The sequence below is a fragment of the Poecilia mexicana genome, unplaced genomic scaffold (genome assembly GCF_051168715.1).
Source record: "Poecilia mexicana isolate PSO_F unplaced genomic scaffold, ASM5116871v1 scaffold_13, whole genome shotgun sequence".
NCBI classification, from domain to species: Eukaryota; Metazoa; Chordata; class Actinopteri; order Cyprinodontiformes; family Poeciliidae; genus Poecilia; species Poecilia mexicana.
The window spans coordinates 15,691,619-15,713,691 of NW_028263382.1; the positions used below are offsets into that span (position 1 = coordinate 15,691,619).

Here is a 22,073-nt window from a genome sequence, read left to right on the forward strand (position 1 = left end):
GAGATTAAGAAACTAAAGGTATGATGAGTTTTGATGGATCTATAACTGTAATGTTTCTGGCCAAACTCTCCCCAGATCTATATTTTAGATTTATTTGTTGATCATTTGCTTCTTTGCAGTAAGCTAGTTGGTTAGCACATGCAGTTTAGACCTAATTTTAAGTCACCTTTGCAATTCCTAGATTGTCTGTTCCCTGTCTCCCCTGATTGCGTTATTGAGCCAACATTTCACAGAGGGCTAGCTAAAGCTGAGTTTGATAACCAGACCAACGAGTCGACCCCTTTTTTCCGTCCCTCTCCGTCCTGAAACTTTCACCATGCTGTTATCAGCTGTGGTGGTTTGTCTGAAACTGATTAGCAAAATGTTCCAGACAAGCTGAAAACTGTGACAATGATGGGTGAGGACAGATCACATGGAAACATTTGCAAGGAAAGACTTAGTTTATTTTATTTTTTTTTATCTAATCAGAAATGCCGAGATGTTTCCATCTTCTTCATCTGAAAAGAAAACCATATTTTGCTACTTTACTATTAAAGAAAACGCTATCAGATCTTGAAGGAGTGAAAATGCACAAAGGGACATGAGAGAAAAAAACGTGGATTTTTGCAGTCTTGGAAAACCTTTATCGGCTCATTCAAAAGTTGCTCGGGATTTCATTAACCTTCTGCAGGATCGTACGATTTTTTTTTTTTTTTTTTTTTTTTTTTTTTTTAGTAACTCAGGATCTTGTAAAACTTTACCAAAGTCATCCAAAAACTAATCTTAAAGATAGTCTCTTAGAAGCAACATAATCCTCTGTGACATTTTGCCAAAACATATTCAGAATCAATCCAACTTACTGGGAAATTTGCTAAAACCTTGTAGGTCATGCAAAAGAGATTAGAGGTCTTGTTAAAGTAACTCTGGATCTTGAGTCTTGCAAGACATTTGCAGGCTCTAACATATTGCGGCTCTCACCAAAGTATCTTGGTGTCTCAGAAAGTGTTTTATTATCATCTTGGAAAACGTGTTTGGTATGTTGCAAACGTATCATGAGTGAAACAGGCCGTGTCAGAGATGACACTTATCTGGAACAGCAACCTTTGAGACTCCTTGCATCGCTGTGCATTGATTCAGCATCCAGACCGATCTGCATCTGTAGATTACTGCAGTCGGTTGTGTTGCTGGCAGGAGAGTTGCTGAACTCCCAATGTGTCAGAAGTGGAAGAAGGTTTGAAAACTTTGATCTGCTTAAAGCAATTCGTCTGTGACTTTGATTAGATCTTGCTTAGAACATGAATTTTTCTCCTGATGAATACAAACTACTTCCATGGACAGATTAAACGATTACACGGGGTTTGCTAAGTATTTTAGCGGAAAATCCAACATTTGATCATGTGCTGGCTGAGGGTCGAAGGTCATCTCATTGTTCCAGCTGCATCCTTGGTGGAGCGCTGCTCTCAGACCAGCAGGGGAGGTTATCTCAGCTGTAAGCAACAACTTGCGTGCACTTATTTTTCTCCAAAGCACACACCGTTGTAAATCGTTATACCCGAGCCATTTTAACTGTATGGTGTGATTTTGCAATATCACATCTGCTAAGGTCACTTCTTCTTTAATACAGACATTTGTGACAAAGTCTCTCTAGCAGAGCAGCACTGTTGGTTATAACGTCCTGAGGGCTGGAAAGCTTGACAGCAAAGCAAGACAGTCCACCCTGAACTCAGATAACCGGGACAAACGGATTTAAGGAAACTCAAAAGAGATGTTATTTAATCATAAACCCATTTACCCCTTTCAATGCACATATTAAGCAAAATGCTTTTTTTAAAATTTATTTATTTCTAGAGCTTTTATTAAAAATATCCAGACATAAAAAAAAATGTGATCTTCCATTCTGACTTTAGACGTGCAGTGGCCACAAAACAGTTTCATAATCTTTAACCCTTTTGTATTTGTTACATTTCAAACACTAACTTCGATGCATTTAAATGATGAAGTTTTGTGTGATAGATCAGCACAAAGTAGCAGTTACTTGTGGAGTTTCAGAAAATGCTGTCGATACATGCTTTTATCAATAAAACCCATACATTTTAACAGTCATATCTTTTTAGACCCTTTACTTTAATACCTCTATGCAAAATCCAATGCAGTCACTTCACTTTGTCCCCTATTTAAATGAAATTGATACGTTGAAATGAATGAAGTTCATATGAGTATGCATAATTTAATTACAGTATTAATTTTATTCGAGCCCAGAGGAGAAGGTAGATGGATAGGAAACAATACATGGCAGTTAAAAAAAAAACATCTAATAAATAAAAATCTTAAAACGTGGTGTGGATTTGGAATTCCACTCTGGCCAGGTCCATAGTCACTGGCGACCTCTCACAGGTTATCTTCTGCCCTATATTTAGTGCCATGCGTCTTCGTATCAGTTCTGACTAACTTCCATGTCCCTGCTAAGCAAAGCAGCACAGCATGATGCTGCCACCTCCATGTTTCACTGTGGGGGTTTGTGGGTTCAGGGTAATCTATAGTTAGTTTTATTTTTGCTCTTTCCATGGAGTCTTTTGTTTGTTTACTATTTATCCTAAAATACTTTTGGCAAACAGCAAGCATGACTCTTGTGGTTTTCTTTCAACAATTGCCACTGATCTGTATAGGAAATATTTATGGAATGTTTTTTTTTTTTTGTTCAGCTGAAAGGTACTTTTAAGTTCCTCCAGAGTTACTCCTCTGTCTCCTTTGTTAAGAAAAAATAAAACAATTTCTGTAATCAAAAAAAGCTGGCAGCACAACTTATGTCTTTAAATTTGCATCTGAACCAGATCAAATCAATGACAAAGTGCACTGAGAGTTTACTTACTTTTTTCACATGGTGTTATGCTGACAAAAGCAATCGAAGGAAATTGAGGACACACCTGGGCAAGTTCTATGGCAACCAGCAATCAGTGAGTTGGCTCTTTGATCAGTGATAGGGAACATTATCTTCCCTGTTTATGAGTTTCTGGTGCCATTTGCTGTTCTAGATTCTGTTCCTTAGATAATCGAGTTTATTGACATGAACAGTAAACGTTGGGACTTACCAGGATGGGTACATAATAACCTCGCTAGAACATTTCACTCTTCAAGGTTTGAAGTTTTTCCTGCTCCTCTCTGCAGTAACAGATCCAAGAGACCAGATTAAAAACTGTGCTAATGACATTTATTGGTGTGGTACAATAAGAACTATTAACCACAAATGGAGGAACCAAGCTTGCTGAACGTTCAGAGAAGTGGCCAGTATATCACGAGTGTGGTGAGAGAGTTCATCCAGAAGGTCATGAAAGGTCATGAAAGACCCGAGAAACACGGTTAAAGCACTGCAGGCATCACTGTTTTTAGTTAAAATCATAGTTCGCCATCTGCTCACACTTTCAGAAAACTATTCTGGGAACTGGGGAGACAAAAGGGAAAAGTTTTGGAAAGTGTGCATCTCACTACATGATGCATAGCACCAGAGCGGCATTTCAGAACTGAGCAGACGTGCAGTGGAATACAGACGGAATCGCTGGTGACTGAAGACTCCGATAGAGACATTACTAAACCAGTTTTACCGTAATGTCCATCCTGTAATTCGCTTAGAAATGAATGTGTTACAAAGTGCAACCTCACACTGGGATTGTGTGCTTTGCGTAGGTGTTGGTCATCAAAGTTTCAAGGCCTGTTTGTGATTCTAAAGCATTGCTCAAGATGAAGAGGTCATTCACCCTGATACTTAAATAAAACACACACGATAGGGATGATTTGCTGTCCATCCATGCATGTGGGCGAGTTGGAGCAGTTTTTTGGAAACCACTGAATTATTTCTTGTCATTTTCCCTCCACTGTGTTTCATACTGAATCACAATGGATGTATCTGCATTTACTGTTCTGAAAAAAGAAGAAATAGTGTAATAAAAACTAGGAAGTATTTGTTTTTAAATGCAATAAATCACTTGCACCACATTAAGACAAACTAACTAACTTTTGCAAACTTACATTTAGAATTTAGTTTCAGAGTCAACTGTCACTGATAGAGACCTTCAAAAACTTTTAGTTCATTCAGCCACCCATCCACTTTCTATTCCCAATTTATCACTAACTGGATTTATATTCTCGTCTGCCCTCTTGTGGTCAAATCTGAGAGTACCATATAATGTTTGTACATTTGAAGCTGCAATTCTGCCATCATCTTTGGACAACCACTCCTGTGCTGATAATAATGATAAAAAATATTTTGTATCAAATATTTCTGTGTTCTTAAAGCCCGAAACTGACTTAATTAGAATTATTCACACCTAAGGCAAATTTAGATTTAACTCTTTTCATTCATCCAAGATGTTCTTTTCTGAAAAGAAAGAAAACAAGCACCTCTCAAAAGATGGAAAAGCTATTGACTTTCTTTATTTTTATTTTATTTATTTCAAAATTCGTACTTCTTTTATATAATTTGTTATCTTTTGAGAGGTGTCTGTCTCATTTCCTTCCAGAAACAATTTTTTCTGTATAAGTTGTTCCAAATTGTTGGAACTTGCTTTTTCTTCTGTTAATTCATATCCATAAAATGGTTTGCATCACTTTAAATTTCATAATATTTCAGCCTACATTGCACACTATTATAATAACAGTTATAAATAAACCGAGCTGGGAAGAGTGGCCAAAAATTAAACTCAAGTATGAGTAACACTACTTCAAAAATAACAAATAAAAATAATTTCACAAAAAGACTATATTCTGTGAAAGTGATCATAACATCTGAATAAAAATTTAAAGGAGATGGAATCAGAATGAAAAACAATACAGATAAATAACATATTTTAACAAGATAACAAATTCAAGCCGAAGAAACACTTTTCCAAATCAAATCTTTTCAGCATAAAACCAGCAAAACTACTGCTTACAGTAGATAATGTGTATACAATATATGCTAGAACAAGTTAAAGTACTTCCAGTGGCAATATATAGTTTTTATTGTAGCCTCTCTTTATCCCCAAATGGCACAACAGACTAAACATCTGAACAAGTTTGTACAAACTAGAGGTCTCACTTTAACATTTCATAGTCTTGATTAAAATATGATTTAAGTTACTTACAGTGGGTAGAGCGTAAACATGAATATGGGATAGAGTATCAAAATTGTACTCAAGTTAGAGTAGTGGTACTTCATAATAATATTACTTGAGTAAAAGTAAAAGTAAGATGCAGTAAAACTAAAAATGTATTTTTCAAAAAATGTACTAAAATAAATGTAACTGAGTAAATTACTACCCACATGTGTAAATAAATAAATAAATAAATAAATAAATAAATAAATAAATAAATAAATAAATAACTTTCAGGTTTGGGGTATTTATCTAGACCGCTTTAAAGGGTGTAAGAAAATCTACCTTCATGTTAATAGAATACAAAAAACGGAAGCTTTATTCCCATAGCAATTTTCTATACTTCCTATGTGACAAGTAAAAGTTATTTTGCGTAATATTCTTTGATATACATATAATAAAAAATATATATTAGCAGAATCTATTGTTATGTTATTCCATTCATTGACACTGACATATGGAGATTCACAGAACGTCTTGGTGAAAACACAATATCCGAGTTTACATGAAGGCGTCATGTAGCTCAGCCAGTCAGATCCACAGGAAACAAGAAAAGCGTCCATGGAGATGATGTTTATATCGTAACTGTTCGTCTATTATTGCTTTCTGATAATACCACGGCTTTCACGAAGAGCTGGAAACTTTTCGGAACTGTTGAAAGTCCCGATGAAGAAGCGGTTCAGGTAAGGAATGTGAACTGACCGCTACGAATGAGTTTTTCTTCAACTACTAAGCCTGCTGAGCTAACGTTAGGCTAACATCGAAGCTCTTCCAACACTCCCCATCCTACGCAATAATACAGTATCTCATAAAATGTTTTCTTTCGAAGTTGCTGTTCTGTGGTTGCTAAAGCTGGCGGTTTGGACTCAGTTCGCCTATTTATAGGGTGCTGGTTTTTCTCTTTGCGGACCTGTGAAGTTATCTCAAGCTGTAATCCTATTATTAGTGCAGTGGGGTGAGGGAGACTGCCTTAAAGATGTTTTAGTGAGCGCGGTTCCATCTTCACCATGTTATTCTACGTCAGCATCAGATCTTTGCTCTGTGAACCAGCTTTCTTCTTCTCTCTGCAGTAACCATGACAGCGGCTGCTCTCATAGGAGACCAGCTGATCCTTGAGGAGGATTACGATGAGAACTACATTCCCTCTGAACAAGGTACACACTATAACCTGATTAAATTGACCGCTTTGGAGAGTGCTGGAAAACACAAGACTATAAAATCTGTCGCAGTTGCAATGTTTATTTGCTTATTTAATGATCCCCATTAGTTTCCACCATAATAGAGACTATCTTCCTGTGGTCCACACCAAACGTTACTTTAAAAATTATTTACAAACATTACAATAAAGATATAGTAGTATTCCTTGAGACACAAACACAATTCAATTAAACATAGAATTCAAATCCACTGCTTCAATGACTTTACTCCTTCAGGACTCATTTCTATTGTATAACATAGTAATATCAAATCTGTGTGTTATTTCATTGTATATCTAATGGTGTTTCTCTGGATTTCCATCTGATTAGTTTGGAAAATTGTCAAATTGCCTGGACAGATGCAAGATCACTAGAATAATTTTAAATTCACAATCCTAATAGTTGAGCCAGGCAGAGTTAGGAAAAGGAATGAACTGAAAGAGAAAATAAAGTCTTGATAAATCTTTGATTTATTATTATTTTCTTTATTTTATAAGTTATATTTCCTCTCCAACTCTCTAGAACTGATTTCCATCTGTGTATCTATTTTCCCCATAATCCATGTTTCTTTTTCCCTTTCTTCCTATGTTTGTTTCTTCTTTTATCCTCCTATCATTCATCAACCCCTTCCTTTTTTCCTTCCTCCCTGATGAATGTTCAACATCTAATTGGAGAAAATGTTCTCTTGACAGGCTAGATATCAAGGATGGCCAGATTTGTTCTCTCAGACTATCTCTGAAATCAGATTTACAGAAATAAATTCCTTATTAAACGCAACTTGTTTGATAATTGTAGGTTTCTGAAGTTTACTTCTGTTTGATTCATCATTCCCACGATTGATCTGGTGTTCGTAATGTGTGGATGCACATTCCTGTTCATCAAGACTCTCTGCTTATCTTTTGATCGTGATAGTTTATCTCGTTCAGTAGTAATAAAGTAGAATGTAATGATGTTTATAGTCTTGTGCCACAGAAATGTTTTTAAAAAAAATTGATCATCTTCTGTTCATTTTTCCCCGTGTTCTTCTCACTCCCTGTGGTCAGAGATCCATGAGTACGCGATAGAGATTGGCATTGATCCCAACAATGAGCCGGAGCTCCTGTGGCTGGCCAGAGAGGGCATGGTCGCCCCTCTGCCTCCTGAGTGGAAACCATGGTGAGTAAAGAAGAAAGATCCTCCCCAGTAGGATTATCTGAGTTCAACAGAAAGTTAGTACAGGAGGGTGTTTTTTTTTGTTGTTGTTGTTTGTTTTTATTTTTATATATATATATTTTTTTTTTGGTTTATTCGGAATTGAATAAATGTTGTTAATACGCGAAGAATAAGACAACCTTCATTGTGTCACGTTGGGTCTTTCATAGCTGAGCCCACCTCTACTTCAAACCTCTCCACATTCATCAACACCATCCTGTTGTTGTGCTCCTTAAGGGAACAAGTTGTGTTTGTTCACTAATTATCCAAGGGCATCAAAGAAAAGAGGGCCAAATTTAAATGCTCACTTCACTCTACCTCATAGTTTTCCGGTACGTTATGCTGGTTTACCACAACACAACACTAGTTTAAGTTGTTACCGATAAATCACAGAGGTAGATTTTGTGCTTTCAGCATTTTCAGCTCAAAGTGATTTGTCCTCTCCTCTTTCGTGGCAGCCAGGACGTGTCCGGGGACATCTACTACTTCAACTTCTCCACGGGTCAGTCCACCTGGGACCACCCCTGTGACGAGCACTACCGGCGCCTGGTGGAGCAGGAGCGCCAGCGCACCCCGCTCGTAGGCGCTGCTGGGGGGGGCGGAGCTAAGAAGGACAAGAAGAAGAAGAAGGAGAAGAAGGAGAAGAAGGAGAAAAAAGAAAAGAGGAAGAAAGAGCCACTGAAGACTCCAGCAGTTAGTGACCCCACTGGATTTTGTGTTGTGCATTTTTAACAATTAAAAGATTTATGTTTAGACGTTTTCTTCAGGGTCTCGATAATAAGAGACTCGTCGTTCCTTTTTAACTGAATAAAAGTTTAAAACGTGAATCCTCTCATCTGATCTGATAAATCTTTGGGGGAAAAGGTTTTATTTGAAACAGTAGGAAGCCTGTCGTTTCTTCACCGACTCTCCATCTTTTTCTGTAGGAACTGAGTTCATCTTTGGGGCCGTTACCGTCCCCGCAGTCTACTCTGGCTCCTCTTAGAGGTTTAGACATCTTGGGGCACGCCCCTCTCTCTGGGTCTGTCACATCTGCCAGGGGGTCCCTTGGCAGCTCAGGGGGGCTGGAACCTCTCAAGACGTCCCTTCCAGTAAAACCTTACCCAGAATGCATCTCTGTATTTACGTATTGACATTATGTTTGCTTTAATATAGTTTTTGTTTATGTTTTCTTTTTTGTTTTTTTTTCTTCAGGGTCCGCGAAGCAGTGGGGCAGCGAGTGTTTTAGGCTCCAGGAAGGAGGAGAGGGTTTCACTGAGCTTGCACGGTTTACATTATGATGAAGATGATGAGAAAATCTGCGATAATGAGGTTGGTTTAATTTTCCGATGCTTTCAGTAATTGGTTATTGTTTTTTCTCCATACAAACCAGTCTCCGTCTTATTTCCAGCCGAGCCTCCGTGGATCAGACAGACTGTTGAAGAACCTCCATTTAGACCTGGATGCTCTCGGAGGAGGGCTGCAGTACGAGGTAGACAGCTGAGGCTCGAGTGACTCTTCAGCAAACGACGTGAAGCTTTTTAAAACTCTTTCCTGAAGTCCTCAAGCAAGCGCTTGGTTTCTCTGCGCTCGTTTTGATCAGGAGAGCGAGGCCAGCGGTGCGACTCCAGCTGAGGAGAGGACGGAGCCGGAGCTGCAGGACTTGGCTCTGTCTGGAGACCACAGCCCCGAACCACCGTCCCGTCAGGTAAACGTATCATCAAGCTTTCTGCTCCCTCCGGTTTGCTGTGAAGTGTTTTATTCATTCAGGTTGTTAGCTTAGCTATGTTTAGTTACTGTTTATGCATTATAGTAGTTATACTAAGTGTTAACATTGAGGATTTTTTTCTTGTTTGAAAATCCAAACTATTCTGACAGCTGTGCTCAGAAAACTTGTTTTTGATCATTTATCATGTTTTTTTTTTTTTCCCTCACCATTTGTTTGAATCATGTGTCACTCCTTGTCCTTCGTCTCTTTAACGTTGAAACCTCTCGACCTTTCCCGGACCCAACATGTGTTCCAGCAGCTGCTGTGCTGCTGGGATCTGTCGTACGGGCGCGGCTTTTACTGTGCCTTCCTCTTTGTCCTCCTGAGCCGAAGCAACCCTGGCTTGTTTGTGTTATCGCCATGTATCAGAGTCATTTATGAATATACGTTTGCCTATAATGAGCCCTGTTCCCACCAACGCCACAATATAAGAAAACCCGATGCAAAGGCAACACCAGTTGACATAAATCCACATTCTTAAAATCTTTCTAAAATAACACAACATGCAGTATTACATAGCTTGCTTGTTTCCACTCTGCTTCAGTACGACTCAACACACACACAAAAATTCTATATAAAAAAATATATATTTTGCCTACTAATCTTGGTTCTCTGGTTTGAATGTCATAACATTTATAGACAGGCTTCAGCTGATCTCTACAGAGCTCTCATGTGATCTGCAGTGAACAGAGCAGATCACATGAGACAGACAGGAAACTGCTGATTAACAGAGCTAAAACCCGCCTTCTGATTGGTTGTTTCTGACTGAGAGTGTATGTCTGCAGATTGCAGTAGAACCACTGACAGAAGGCAGAGGAGCTTGACTTTTTTCACAGATTATATGTCTCATATTATTATGTTGAAATTGTGTCCATCAGTTTTGCATGCTGTTGTTTAAGGAACATCACAACCTTTATTGTCCTTCTGTGGGGGTCACAATCTTTTTGTCTGCCTGATTCCCTCTCCTGCCCCCTTATCTGCCCCTTTGTGTCTCTGCACGCCTTCCTTTATGTTTTGGGATGGATGGACTGGTCTTCTTCTGCCCCTCCAACAAGGACTCTTTAAAGGGCCGCCACGTCCGGCTCTCTGCCAAGGCGGGCAGCAGGACCCGAACCAGTGAGGAGGGAGCCGAACACTTAGCTCAGGGGTCAGAACAGGAGGTGGAGGAAGGGGAAGATGTCCAGAAAGTGGACGGAGATGATGGAAAAGAAGGAATAGTGAAGAAGGCAGAGGAAGACAAGGCAGGGAATGAGGATAACGGTGGAACAAAAAGAGAGAAGCAAGATGATCTAAGCCAAGAAAAGGAAAGGGAAGAAGTAGAAGAGCTTTGGAGTGGAAGTAAAGAGAGAGAACGGGACGAGTTGGAGGAGGGAGTCTGTGTGGGCCAAGATGAAGCAAAACAAGTTTCAGAGAGCGTGGGTCACAGCAGTGGACAGGATGAAAAGAAGAGTAATGAGGCGTTAGAAGGAGATGTTGAGAGCCAGAATGGCGAAGGCAAGAACAGAGAGGAGAAAACTGAAAGCAATAAGAGTGAGAAGAATGTAGAGGAGGAGAATGGAGGAGAGGAAGAAGCAGAAGAGCCTGAAATTGAGGATGAAATTGTTGAAGAGTGCTTCGTTGCTTTGGATGGGAATGGCAGCGGAAGCGAGAAGCTGGGGAAGTCAAATGGAAACAGAGGTGAGATTGAGAGAAACATCTATGATGATGACTCCCAGAGTGAGTGTGAGAAGGAAGAAGAAGAGAAGAAAAACAAAAGAGGGCAGGAAGAGCATGAAGATGAGGATGAGGGTGAGAGTGACGGAGCTCTGGGGGGTTGCTCCATAAGCCACAGAAAACTGACAGAGACCCCGGAGGAGGAGTTAGAAAGGTTTGTACAGAGCGAAGGAGAGGGGACCTCGAAGGAAGGAGTGGAGATGGAAGACGAGTCAGAGGGCCGAGCTCCAGCAGGAGCGTCTGGAAGTGAGGACGAAGTGGTTGAGGTGTTTAGAGCAGGCCTGTCTCCAACCCAGCCGGCCGGGCGAGGACAGAAGACTCCCTCCTGCCTTCCTGCAGAGGTAGGGTTCGGTGTCGCCTCTGTCCTCCTCCAGGCTCCCGGCTCTGCAAGCATGTAGCTCCCCAAGTCCAACTCCAGCGCCTTAGGGGCTGAGTTGTGTTGCTGTGATTCTCTGTCTGGGTGTCATCGTGCATGCAAGGAGATTAACCTCATCAAAGGATAATCTGCTTGTGTCCTCGAGGATTGGATTGGAAAGTTTTGGTCCCTGGACCCCATTGGTGTTACAGACTAGCCAGCTGCTTTTGTGAGCTGTTCAGTCAGAAATTGGACCTCCATTTCCTGCCACCACTTCCCACTTTAAAGCTTTCGCTTTGCTGTTAGAAATCTTTAGAGTGCCGTTTGCTGCCTTTGCTTGCATGTTTGTCCTGCATTAGTCTTGGTTCGGTGTTTGTCTGCGTGCTTCTGTTCATGCATGCTCTTCCACTGAGCGTGTTTGTGTTGTTGCAGGAGTCTGAGGCCAATAAGAACACGGCAGAGGTTTCTTCCTTGGACCTGAAGGTAATCTGACCGCCTTCTGTGAAACTCATCACACATAAACCCGGCTGTTTGATTTTTGAAAGTCTCAGAAATGTTCTGGATTTTCTTTGCCCCCCCCCTCTGTCTTTTAGCTGTCACAGAAGGGTCTAGACATCAAAGATTTGTCTGGCACAATCGGTCCGCTGGAGAAAGACGAGAGGGAGGAAACGGGAGATGTAGAGGGGAAAGAGAGCGGAGGAAAGACAAAGACTGAGGCCACCAAGAGGTTATTTTGTGAATGATGTTTGAATATTAATGCTGATCTTAGTGAGAAGTCACTTCAAAGGTTTTTTGATCTCATGCTCCCAGTATTCATGGTACAAATGATCATCACCCTCCTTATACAGAGAAGGTTGCCTCTTGTCTGCTAGAATACTTCTTAACAATTAGGCCATGACCTTAATTAGACCTTCATGGCTCTGCTGTGATCCCTGATATCATGCTGTTGATATCAGTTTCCTTAAGACTGTTGGTTCTGTCATTTTTGTAAACGTGAGCACAACTTTTGTTGCATCATACTTGAAAGATAAACTGTAAGAACGACCGTAACTCTGTCCTCTCCCGATGTCTCTTCAGTCCGGCGCTGCCTGAAGACAAAGTCGAGCTCACGGCCCATAAAGTTGATCGGCTTGTCCTCCACCAGTCCAGCCATTCGCTGTCCAGCTCCTCCGACCTCGAACTAAGATCCCCAAAACATCCCAAAGCGCAAAACCTTGCTGTGACTCTGGGGCTGCAGAGACCCGAAACCTCTCGAGGTCGGCCCGGCCGGACGGTGGACGCCCGGGTCGAAAAGACGGAACCGTCCTCAAAAAAACAGGAAGGTTCTCTGGAAGAAGAGCCAAACTGGAAAGCACGGACGGAGAGAGAACGAGAGGAAGAGGAGGAGAAGATGAAGGCAGAGACGGAGGAGATGGAGAGGGAGAAGGAGAGGCTGAGAAGGGAGCTTGAACAAGGGCTGGCGGAGGAGAGGGAGCGTTTGTTGAAGGAAAAGGAGGCGAGGATGCGCCTCCTTCAGAAGAATCTGAGGAGGGAAGAGGAGGAGGAGGAAGGGAAACTGAGAAAGGAAAGCGAGAAGAAACTGAGGTAGGTGTTGGCTGAATTCACCTAACAGTTTAATTACAGACTTACTTGAACTATAACACCCGTGTTGCTCTGCCTTCCTTTTTGTCTGCGTATTTCCAGGGAGCTGCGGCAGAATCTTCTGTCTGAGAGGAAAGAGGCGGAGGCCAGGCTGAAGGAGGAGGCTGATAAAACTCTGGAGGAACTACGAGAGTCCGTCAGAGAGGAGAGGGAGCGGCGGCAGCAGAAACTCAGGTCAGACATCCATGAAGGAAATACGGAGCACTGAGGACTTCCTCACTTAATGCCATGCTACAAACAAAAAGCTTAGAATAGACCAGAAACAGCCTGTATTGTCCCACTGAGGGGAAATTCAGGTGTAAAAGCAGCATAGGTTCACACAAGTGGTTCACATGTACAGTTTTATGTTAATATGTTTTACTGGAAATGATAAAGGGTATAATTGTTACCTTTTTAAAACATTTTTTCTCCAGAAAAACATGAAATGTTTGGTGCACAACTTCAACATCCTTAGGGCTTTTAGAGCATCTTTAACTTCGCCATCAACATTAAGGCTAATTTCATATTTTCAGGGAAGAGAGTGAGGCGTTGTTGAAGGAGATGCACGTCGCCCTGGAGGAGGATCGAGCGGCGACACGCGACAGGCTGGAGGCGCAGAAGAAGCAGGACATGGAGCGACTCAAGGCGGAGTCAGAGGAGGAGCTGGGGGCCACGAAGAAGAGGCTGGAGAGGGAGAGGGAGGAGAAACTGAACACGCTGAAAAAGGAGGTGACCGAGCGTGGGGAGCAGTTTAGAAGAGCTGCATCTGAAACTGGCAACACCGCACTACTAACAGATTTACTCTCCGTACAGCTGAATGCGACAGTTTTAATGATCAAATGTCAAAAGATTTTATATTTATATATATATATATATATATATATATATATATATATATATATATATATATATATATATATATATATATATATATATTTATATTTATATATATATATATATATATAAATATAAATATATATTTATATTTATATATATATATATATATATATATATATATATATATATATATATTTATATTTATATTTATATATATATATATATATATATATATATATATTTATATTTATATATATATATAAATACTTCAGTTATTTGTCGGTGGTACATCCCATGTAGGGGCTTGTCTTCCCATGATGGTTCCTCCAGCACCTCGTCCTCTGTTCCCCATTGCCTGAGACATTCGCTGAGCACATCGTCCGTTGAGGCTTTGTCCTTGATGTATTTATGGATCTTAGATGTTTCATCCTGGACAGTGGCTCTCACACTCACTAGTCCTCTGCCTCCTTCCTTACGGCTCGTGTACAGTCTCAGGGTGCTGGATTTGGGGTGGAACCCTCCATGCATGGTTAGTAGCTTCCGAGTCTTAACATCCGTGGCCTTCATCTCTTCCATTGGCCAGCTAATTATTCCGGCAGGGTATCTGATTACTGGTAAGGCATAGCTGTTTATTGCACGGATCTTGTTCTTGCCATTGAGCTGGCTTCTCAGGACTTGCCTTATTCGTTGGAGGTATTTGGCTGTGGCTCCTTTCCTTGTGACCTCATCGAGGTTGCCATTTGCTTGTGGTATTCCCAGGTACTTGTAGCTGTGCTCTATGTCTGCTATCGTTCCCTCTGGGAGTGAGACCCCTTCTGTGCGGACGACCTTCCCTCTCTTTGTAACCATCCGGCCACACTTCTCTAGTCCGAATGACATCCCAATGTCAGTGCTGTAGATCCTGGTGGTGTGGATCAGTGAGTCGATGTCTCGCTCGCTCTTGGCGTACAGCTTGATGTCATCCATGTAGAGGAGGTGACTGATTGTGGCCCCATTCTTAAGTCGGTATCCGTAGCCAGTCTTGTTGATGATTTGGCTGAGGGGGTTCAGGCCTATGCAGAACAGCAGTGGGGACAGAGCATCTCCTTGGTATAAGCGGTTTGCAGTTGGCTTCAAGGGTGGTTTTCCACAGCCCCATCGAGTTTGCAATGAAGGCTCTTAGAGTCCTATTGATGTTGTACATCTCTAAGCATTCAATGATCCAGGTGTGTGGCATTGAGTCATAGGCTTTCTTGTAATCAATCCAAGCGGTGCACAGGTTGGTGTGTCGGGTTTTGCAGTCTCGGGCGACTGTGTGGTCTACAAGGAGTTGGTGTTTGGCTCCTCTACTATTTATGCCGATGCCCTTCTGTGCCGTGCTCATGTATTTATCCATGTGTCCGCTTATCTTAGCCGCTATGATGCCTGACATGAGCTTCCATGTTGTAGAAAGACAGGTTATTGGCCGATAGTTGGATGGGATGAGCTGCCAGTCGCTCATGGAGGGCAGTGAGTTTCTTTAGCCAGTAGGCATGGATCATGTCAGGCCCTGGTGCTGTCCAGTTTTTCATACCCGAGACTCTTTCTTGGACATCTGCCACAGTGATGGTTACCGGGGCTTGTTCAGGGAGGTTGCTGTGGTCCTCTCGTAGAGAGGTTAGCCACTGTGCCTCCCTTTCCCATATGCCTTTCCAGTATTGTTCAGTCTCCAGCCTTGGTGGGTCTGCTCTGTTGTTAGTACCCTGCCATTGAGAGTACACTTTAGCTGGTTGGGTGGAGAAGAGCCGGTTGATCCTCCTGGCTTCATTCTCTCTTTAGGCGGCTGGCCAAGGCTTGGAGCCTTTGTTTGGCAGTTTCGAGTGCTTCAGGTATGGGCATCTGGCTGTACTTTTCCATGATGGATATTGGGTCTCATGGTTGCTCTTATAGCCGAGCATTTCAAGGATCACTGATGCTGAGTTGTATATCAGCTCATTGGTATTTCTGTTATGGTGTTGGTAGGGATTGTTCTCAATGCTGCATTCACATGGTACTTCACTCAGCCGTTGTAATTGGCGTCGGGGTTGCCTGGTGTTCATTCGGGCCACGATTCTCTCTCTCAGGTCAGTTGCTGTCTCGTTCAGCTTTGATAGTTCGTTCATTACTGGGGCTGCATACCCAGTCTCGGGGTGGGGAGTAGTTAACTCCCCCCTGACCTTACCTTTGGGCTCCTCCCTTATGCCGTAGCATTTGTGTTGTACCTCGTCAATCTCAAGTTGTGATAGCAGTTGCCGTTTGCGGATGTTGGAGCACTGAGCTACTAGTTGTTTGGCAGTCATTGTAGACTGTGGGTGTCGAAGTAACCATTCCACCCTCAGTCTTTGCATGTAACCCCTCTGACTAGGGTTACTTGAGTAGTAGCATTCCAACAGATCCATGTTTTCGTCTCTCGCCCATTTCCATCTTGTTCCAGTAGCCCATTTTTCATCAAGGTGCTCTGGTTCCCCAGCACCTGACGCAGACCTTGTTTGGCCGGGCGACGTCTGAGCCGGCATGTCATGCTTATCAGTGTCTCTCATTGTATGAGGTAGGCTATATAGCTCCAAGGGTCTTGCCTAGGGACCCACACTGCATAGCTCAATTGCACTGTTGTAACTTGCCCCAACCTGGATTCGAACCCCGGTCTCCCAGGTGGTAGACTGGTGTCTTACCCACTGAGCTATACAGTCAGCTATATATGATATATATATATATATATATATATATATATATATATTTATATTTAAATCCACCGCAAAGTTTTCATCTGATCTGTTTTTATGGACTTTTCTGGCAAAATAAAGAAAGATCAGTTTGTGTTTAAAACTTTATGTCTGTATAAAGGTCAACTTTTCCGAGAGGAGGAAGGAGCTGATAGTGAGTCCCCGACCTGAACAGCAGCTGGCAGAGTACCACAGAGAGGTTAGGAAAAGCACACACACACATACGCACACACACCTAATGTCATCAGCATCATCTAAGTAAGCTTTTGTGCTTGTTTGTGCGCAGCTGAGCGATGTGCTGCAGGAAGTGCGGGACGAGGTGCAGCGCGAACACGAGAGGAAGCTGGAGCAGCTGAAGGACGACCACCGGAGAGAGATGAACGGCCTCAGAGAGAAATATCTGGACGAGGTCAGACTTCGGAACAAATTCTGATTTAAAACCGAGGCAAATTCTGACGTACAACTAAGGAATGTTTTCAAATATCCTGGGGAAAAATAAGATCCTCGTGTTTGCTTCCAGGTGATTCTTGACGGTACGTCTACATGCTTGTGTTGCAGGAGACCGCCCAGAGGGAGCGCTTGTTGCACACGCTACAGGAGGACAGGGCTCGCCTCCAGGCGTCACATGACCTCCAGCTGGACAGACTCCGCCTGCAGCTCGATGGACAGATACAGAAGACGCAGCTGGCTCATTCCCGCAAGGTTAGTCGAGATGCAGGCGCATGGCTCTGCCGGGATTTATCATGCTGTTCAAACGATTCCCAAACAATGCAGTCGTCTTATTTTCTCCTGCAGGAATCAGAGCTGAGGGATCAAGCTGATAAATTGGAGCTGAGAGAGAAAGAGCTGCAGAGCCTGGAAGTCCTGCTGCAGACTAAGGTTTTCCTCTAGTAAAACACAGAGCTTTGCAGACACATTCATGTTGATCTCAACATGTTGTGTTACTTCACAACCACTAATATCTTTGTGTTTTCTGTGATTTTTATGTGATAAACACTGCAAAAACACAACATCTTGCTTATTTAAATTAACTTATCAGGAAGACGTAGGAGCTTGTTTTTAGTCAGTAATTCTTCTCTATTGAATTTTTGGGGAAAAATCTATTATAAAGGCAAAGATCTGCCAGTGGAGCTGAATTATTTACTTAAATAAAACTCCCATTTGTTGCTGAAAAATTACTTGTTAGTTTTGTCTTATTTAAGTGTACTAAGATAATTGAACTAGAAACTAAACAAAAAATACTTTTGTAAGATTTTGTATTTTTGCAAGGAACTACCAAACAACAGTGGATAATTGTAATGTGGACAGAATATAAGACATAGCTTTCAAAAGACTACAGTTTCCCAGTTGGATTCGGATGTGGACTTTAACTAGACCATTTTAACTCACTGTAAGACAACACAATTGGTTGCTTTTGTGGATAAAACAAAAAGCAGCCATCCTCTGAGGTTTGTTAGACTTAATGTAAAAAACCTGAAGTTGGTGGTTGTGATGAAACAAAATGTTTAAAAGTTTCCAGGGTATGAATACTCTTGCAAAGCACTGTGTGTTCTCTTAACACAAATCCTAAATCCTAACTACACGAGCTGATCATATCCTCCTCCTGTCAGGCTGCAGATCTTAATCGGAGGAGGAAGAAACTCGGCGAAGACGAGGAAGACTTAGACCGGCAGTTAGAGGTGCGGGTTTTTCTCACCAATTTCTTTCGTTTTTTTGTGCCGTCCACCGACTGTGCGTTCGCACGTGTCTCTCCAGGCTCTCCCTCGGCTGGTCCGGGAAAGAGACCAGCTGAGCGAGGAGCTGCAGAGGCTGAGGGAGGAGGTGGCACAGGCCCGAGAGCTCTCACACAGAGCCAGGGAGGAGAGGGACGAGGCCAAGGACCAGAGTTACAGGATGAGAGAAGAGCGAGACAAAGCCAGGGAGGAGAGCAGGACGGCGCGGGAGGACAGGGAGCGGCTGGAGCGCAAGGTGGCGCTGCTGCAGGAGAGATGTGACCGCCTCACCTGCAGAGTCAGGTCGGTACAGATCAGGGTGTCAAACTCATTTTCATTTCAGGGCGCATGAAAATGAGCCCTGTCGTAATACATTATGGCAGAATGTATTGATACACATGTTTTCACATTGACGTTATTTGATATTACACAAATAAAATCTGATTCGATTTGACTGATGAAATAATATTTAAGCGCACATCAGTTATCTTGATGTTTTATTTATGCGCCTCTCTAGAATCTTGAGTGACCCATAAATAGCTGTTCTGGGCCGGATTTGGTCCACGGGCCTCGAGTTTGACACGCAAAATTACAACTGCTGGTTTACATGAAAGAAATAAAACAAATGTAAAAAGACAACATCTAAAAAGTAACTCCTTAAAACAAAAATCTCAACATTAAAGATGATTTTTTTTTTTTCAGTGAGCTGGAACAAGCTGAAGACGGAAGAACTTTGCCCCAATCGGAGCAGAACAAGAAGGAAGCAGAGAAAGCGACAGCGCCCTCTGATGACAGGATAGACTCATCGCTCCAGGCGGACGAGTTGGACTCGCCTCTGTCCCCCGTAGCCGACAGCCAGTGCAGCATCAACGAGTAAGGAGGAACGAAACCCAGAGCATCAAACCGATGACTTGCTGAAAGCGTAAAACAACCGTGATCAAATCGTTCCTAGGCTGCGTCAGTACGTCTCCTCACACGGCGCCTCCATCCAGAAGACCAAGCAGTTCCTGGAGCGTGAGAACAGCCGGCTGATGGAGAGGCAGGCAGCTCTGCGGGCAGCCCAGACGAGCAGCAGCCAGGACCCCGGCCTCAGAGAACCCAGTGAGGAGAGGATGAGGAGCATCCAGCAGGTGCAGGCTGGAGTATAACCTCCCCCCCACACTCCTCTTGTAAACGCCTCAAACAACGGGCTGATTTCTGAGAAATGCGCCACTGAATACCGACTGGTGTCTCTGGTTTTGTCAGGAGGCCAGAGATGTGGCGGAGCTTCAGCGGACAGTTCAGAGAGGAAACTCCCTCCTGCAGAGGAAGGAGGAGCAGCTGCAGCAGCTGGAGAGCTCCATGGCTGACGAGGTCAGGAAACAAACAAAAAAAAAAAACACGAAACAAATCTCCTCCTCTGCTTATTATATACGTAATTATTCTTAGCTAATTCAGTGAAAGATTGAAAATGAAATATTTGGGTCATAAATCTCACTTGTTAATCTGGAATATCTTGCACATTTTATCATCTAGTAGCATGAGTCCAATCACATAGTCAACAGCAGGCGTGTTTGTTGCCGTGTTCCTTCAGGCCATGTTTGAGGATTCGTCTCAGCTTCCTGACAGGAAGGTGACGTTTGACCTGACCAGGTCAGACACCAGCAGCCCCGTGGAGCCGCAGGACGGGACAGGTAACACACACATGGCAACGCTTCACAATGACAAGGCTGTTTAGAGTAGTTTGCATCATAAAAACAGTATAAACACACCATTCTTAACTTCCAAAATTAATATTTTTTCCCTTCGTTGCTCTCTCATTGTCTGCCTTGATTGACGCTCTTACTGCAACAAGAGCAAGAGAACGTGACTTAATAGGCTTCAGAATTAAACCCACATGTTTTGTGTTTATGCAGCCGATCCATGCTGACAGCATGTATGTATAAATATACCCATATATCCATTAGTATAATGAGTATTTCCAGCAAATATAGTCGGTCTTGGTGAATTATTTTGAAAATGCGAAGGCTGTGCTCGTGTAACTTCCTGTTGTAGTGGTGCAATATTTGAATATCGACGTGTCCAGGATGGATCTCTGGTTCGTTCTCCTCCAGGGTTGGAGCGTTAATCTGCTCTTTTCTTTATGCTTTAATATGAATCGTGAATTCTAATAGTTTATTTTCATGAGTTCAGTTCATTTGATCATTATATAGAAATGCATCATTTATAATTAAAACAGATTCAAATTCAGTCACTGGTGCAAAGTTTTCTGTCTAAGGAAACGAAAACGTTTGCAACAGCCGACAGCGCCACTGGAATAAAAACATGTATGAGGTAGAAAAAAACTATAACAATCAGCTTATTGTTTTATTTCTGTCCTGCGTGTTACCATGCTGATAGAGCTTCTGCTTCCTCCCTTCGTCTCTCCTCCTCCCCTCATCAGGAGATCATCCCATCATCCCAGCCAAAGTCAAGGAGTTAGCTGAGTCGCTGCAGTACATCTCAGCCCAGCTGGACAGCGTTCTGACCGCTCTGGGCTCGTTGACCCAGAGGGAGAGCAGCCCACTCTACCCCTCCTTCTCTGTGCCGCTGCCTCAGCGGTTTGGTACAGAGGCGTGGGGGCCAGCTCCCGCCTCAGCGCTCGTTTTCCCGCAGGGGCCCGGCCTGGCCCCCAGCTCTTTAGCGCCGCCTCTGTCTGAGAGGCTGTGGAGTGGCTCTGCAGCGCCCCCTCTGTTCAGCACCCCCATCAGCAGCGGGCTGATTGCCCCAGGAGACTTCATGAACAGCAGGTGGAGCCAGATATTCCCTGGTAGGTCAAAGGTCAAATTAAAAGCTGGACATCTGGGCTCGGTTAGTCCCTCCTGCTGGTTCTGAGCAGTTCTTCTGTTCTGCAGGAGCAGCTGCTGACCCGGTCGCTTCCAGCACCGTGAGAACCGTCCCGTCTTATCCATCATACACTCCCATCAGGTACAGACGCCTTTTGCTTTTGGTCAAACGGTTGATTATTACTGCCTGACAGTGAGCTAAAGTGTGTGTTTCCGTGTGTGTGTGTGTGTGTTAGTCAGCACAGCCGCAACCATCAGGTGATGCAGAAATCAGTGGAGCTGGACGGTCAGAGACTGCAGGGGCTGATTGACAGTAACAAGAAGTGGCTGAACATGCGGAGCAAAGACCCCAGCATGTATCCTTCCTGCAGAAAACACTTTGATTTTTAGTGGTCGAAATGAATTTAATTATTAAAGAGAAACAAATCAAAGAGCTTTTAACATTTTCAGATTCCCTTTAAGAAAGAAAAAAAGTGTTGTCATCTTCACCTGGTGTCGTCTTTAACTCCGCCCTCCAGACCTCTGTTCACTCGCTATCGAGCTGCTTCCTCTAACAGACTGATCCAGCTGGGCCTGGACGACAACAACCAGATCAGAGTCTATCACTACTGAGGTCGTAACCAGCAGTTCTGTGGACTTTGGGTCATGAATGACACTGTGACAGATCAGCAAGTGATGTTTACAAGGACGTTTAAGCTTTCAGAATAAAGATCTTCAGGGATGTAACTCCTTCTCCGGATGTTGTAAACTCAGGCTGGTTCACCAAGTCAGGTCCAGACATGATTTCTTCTAAAACCATGTGCCGGTTACAGGTGTCTTTATGTCACTGGTTTTTGTAAAGCACTTATTTAAAGGTTTTTAGCTATTTCAACTTTTGCAGAACAATACATTTACTAGCTCTCTTCGGTGTTTACAGACCAGTAACTGCTGCAAATACATATTGTGTGCATGTCTTGTGTAAATATTGTATTTTTTAATAAATGTAATTTTTATCAATTTTCATTTGCCCACACCTATAGAAATGATTCATACTCCTTCACATTACAACTAAAAAAAATGTATTGGGATAAACC

The 22,073-nt window shown here is 42.7% G+C and overlaps 1 protein-coding gene across 2 annotated transcripts; it reads left to right on the top strand.

Annotated features, from left to right (window-relative positions):
* The first annotated feature begins 5,622 nt into the window (after window positions 1-5,622).
* Window positions 5,623-22,002, top strand: cep164 (centrosomal protein 164). Of its 2 annotated transcripts, XM_014980781.2 has the most exons (28): window positions 5,623-5,788; window positions 6,176-6,259; window positions 7,345-7,456; window positions 7,951-8,185; window positions 8,419-8,583; window positions 8,687-8,803; window positions 8,883-8,963; window positions 9,075-9,179; window positions 10,295-11,293; window positions 11,740-11,790; window positions 11,901-12,034; window positions 12,385-12,891; window positions 12,991-13,122; window positions 13,461-13,656; window positions 16,606-16,683; window positions 16,771-16,893; window positions 17,043-17,186; window positions 17,280-17,363; window positions 18,095-18,163; window positions 18,240-18,499; window positions 18,899-19,069; window positions 19,149-19,326; window positions 19,442-19,549; window positions 19,770-19,869; window positions 20,619-20,984; window positions 21,070-21,142; window positions 21,237-21,356; window positions 21,519-22,002. In XM_014980781.2, exons 2-28 carry the CDS (start codon window positions 6,181-6,183, stop codon window positions 21,610-21,612), a joined length of 4,881 nt encoding a protein of 1,626 aa, XP_014836267.2. In that variant the 5' UTR covers window positions 5,623-5,788; window positions 6,176-6,180; the 3' UTR covers window positions 21,613-22,002. The 2 variants fall into 2 exon arrangements, with proteins under 2 accessions (XP_014836267.2, XP_087867886.1); XM_088011760.1 differs by lacking the exon at window positions 10,295-11,293.
* Window positions 22,003-22,073: the final 71 nt, after the last annotated feature.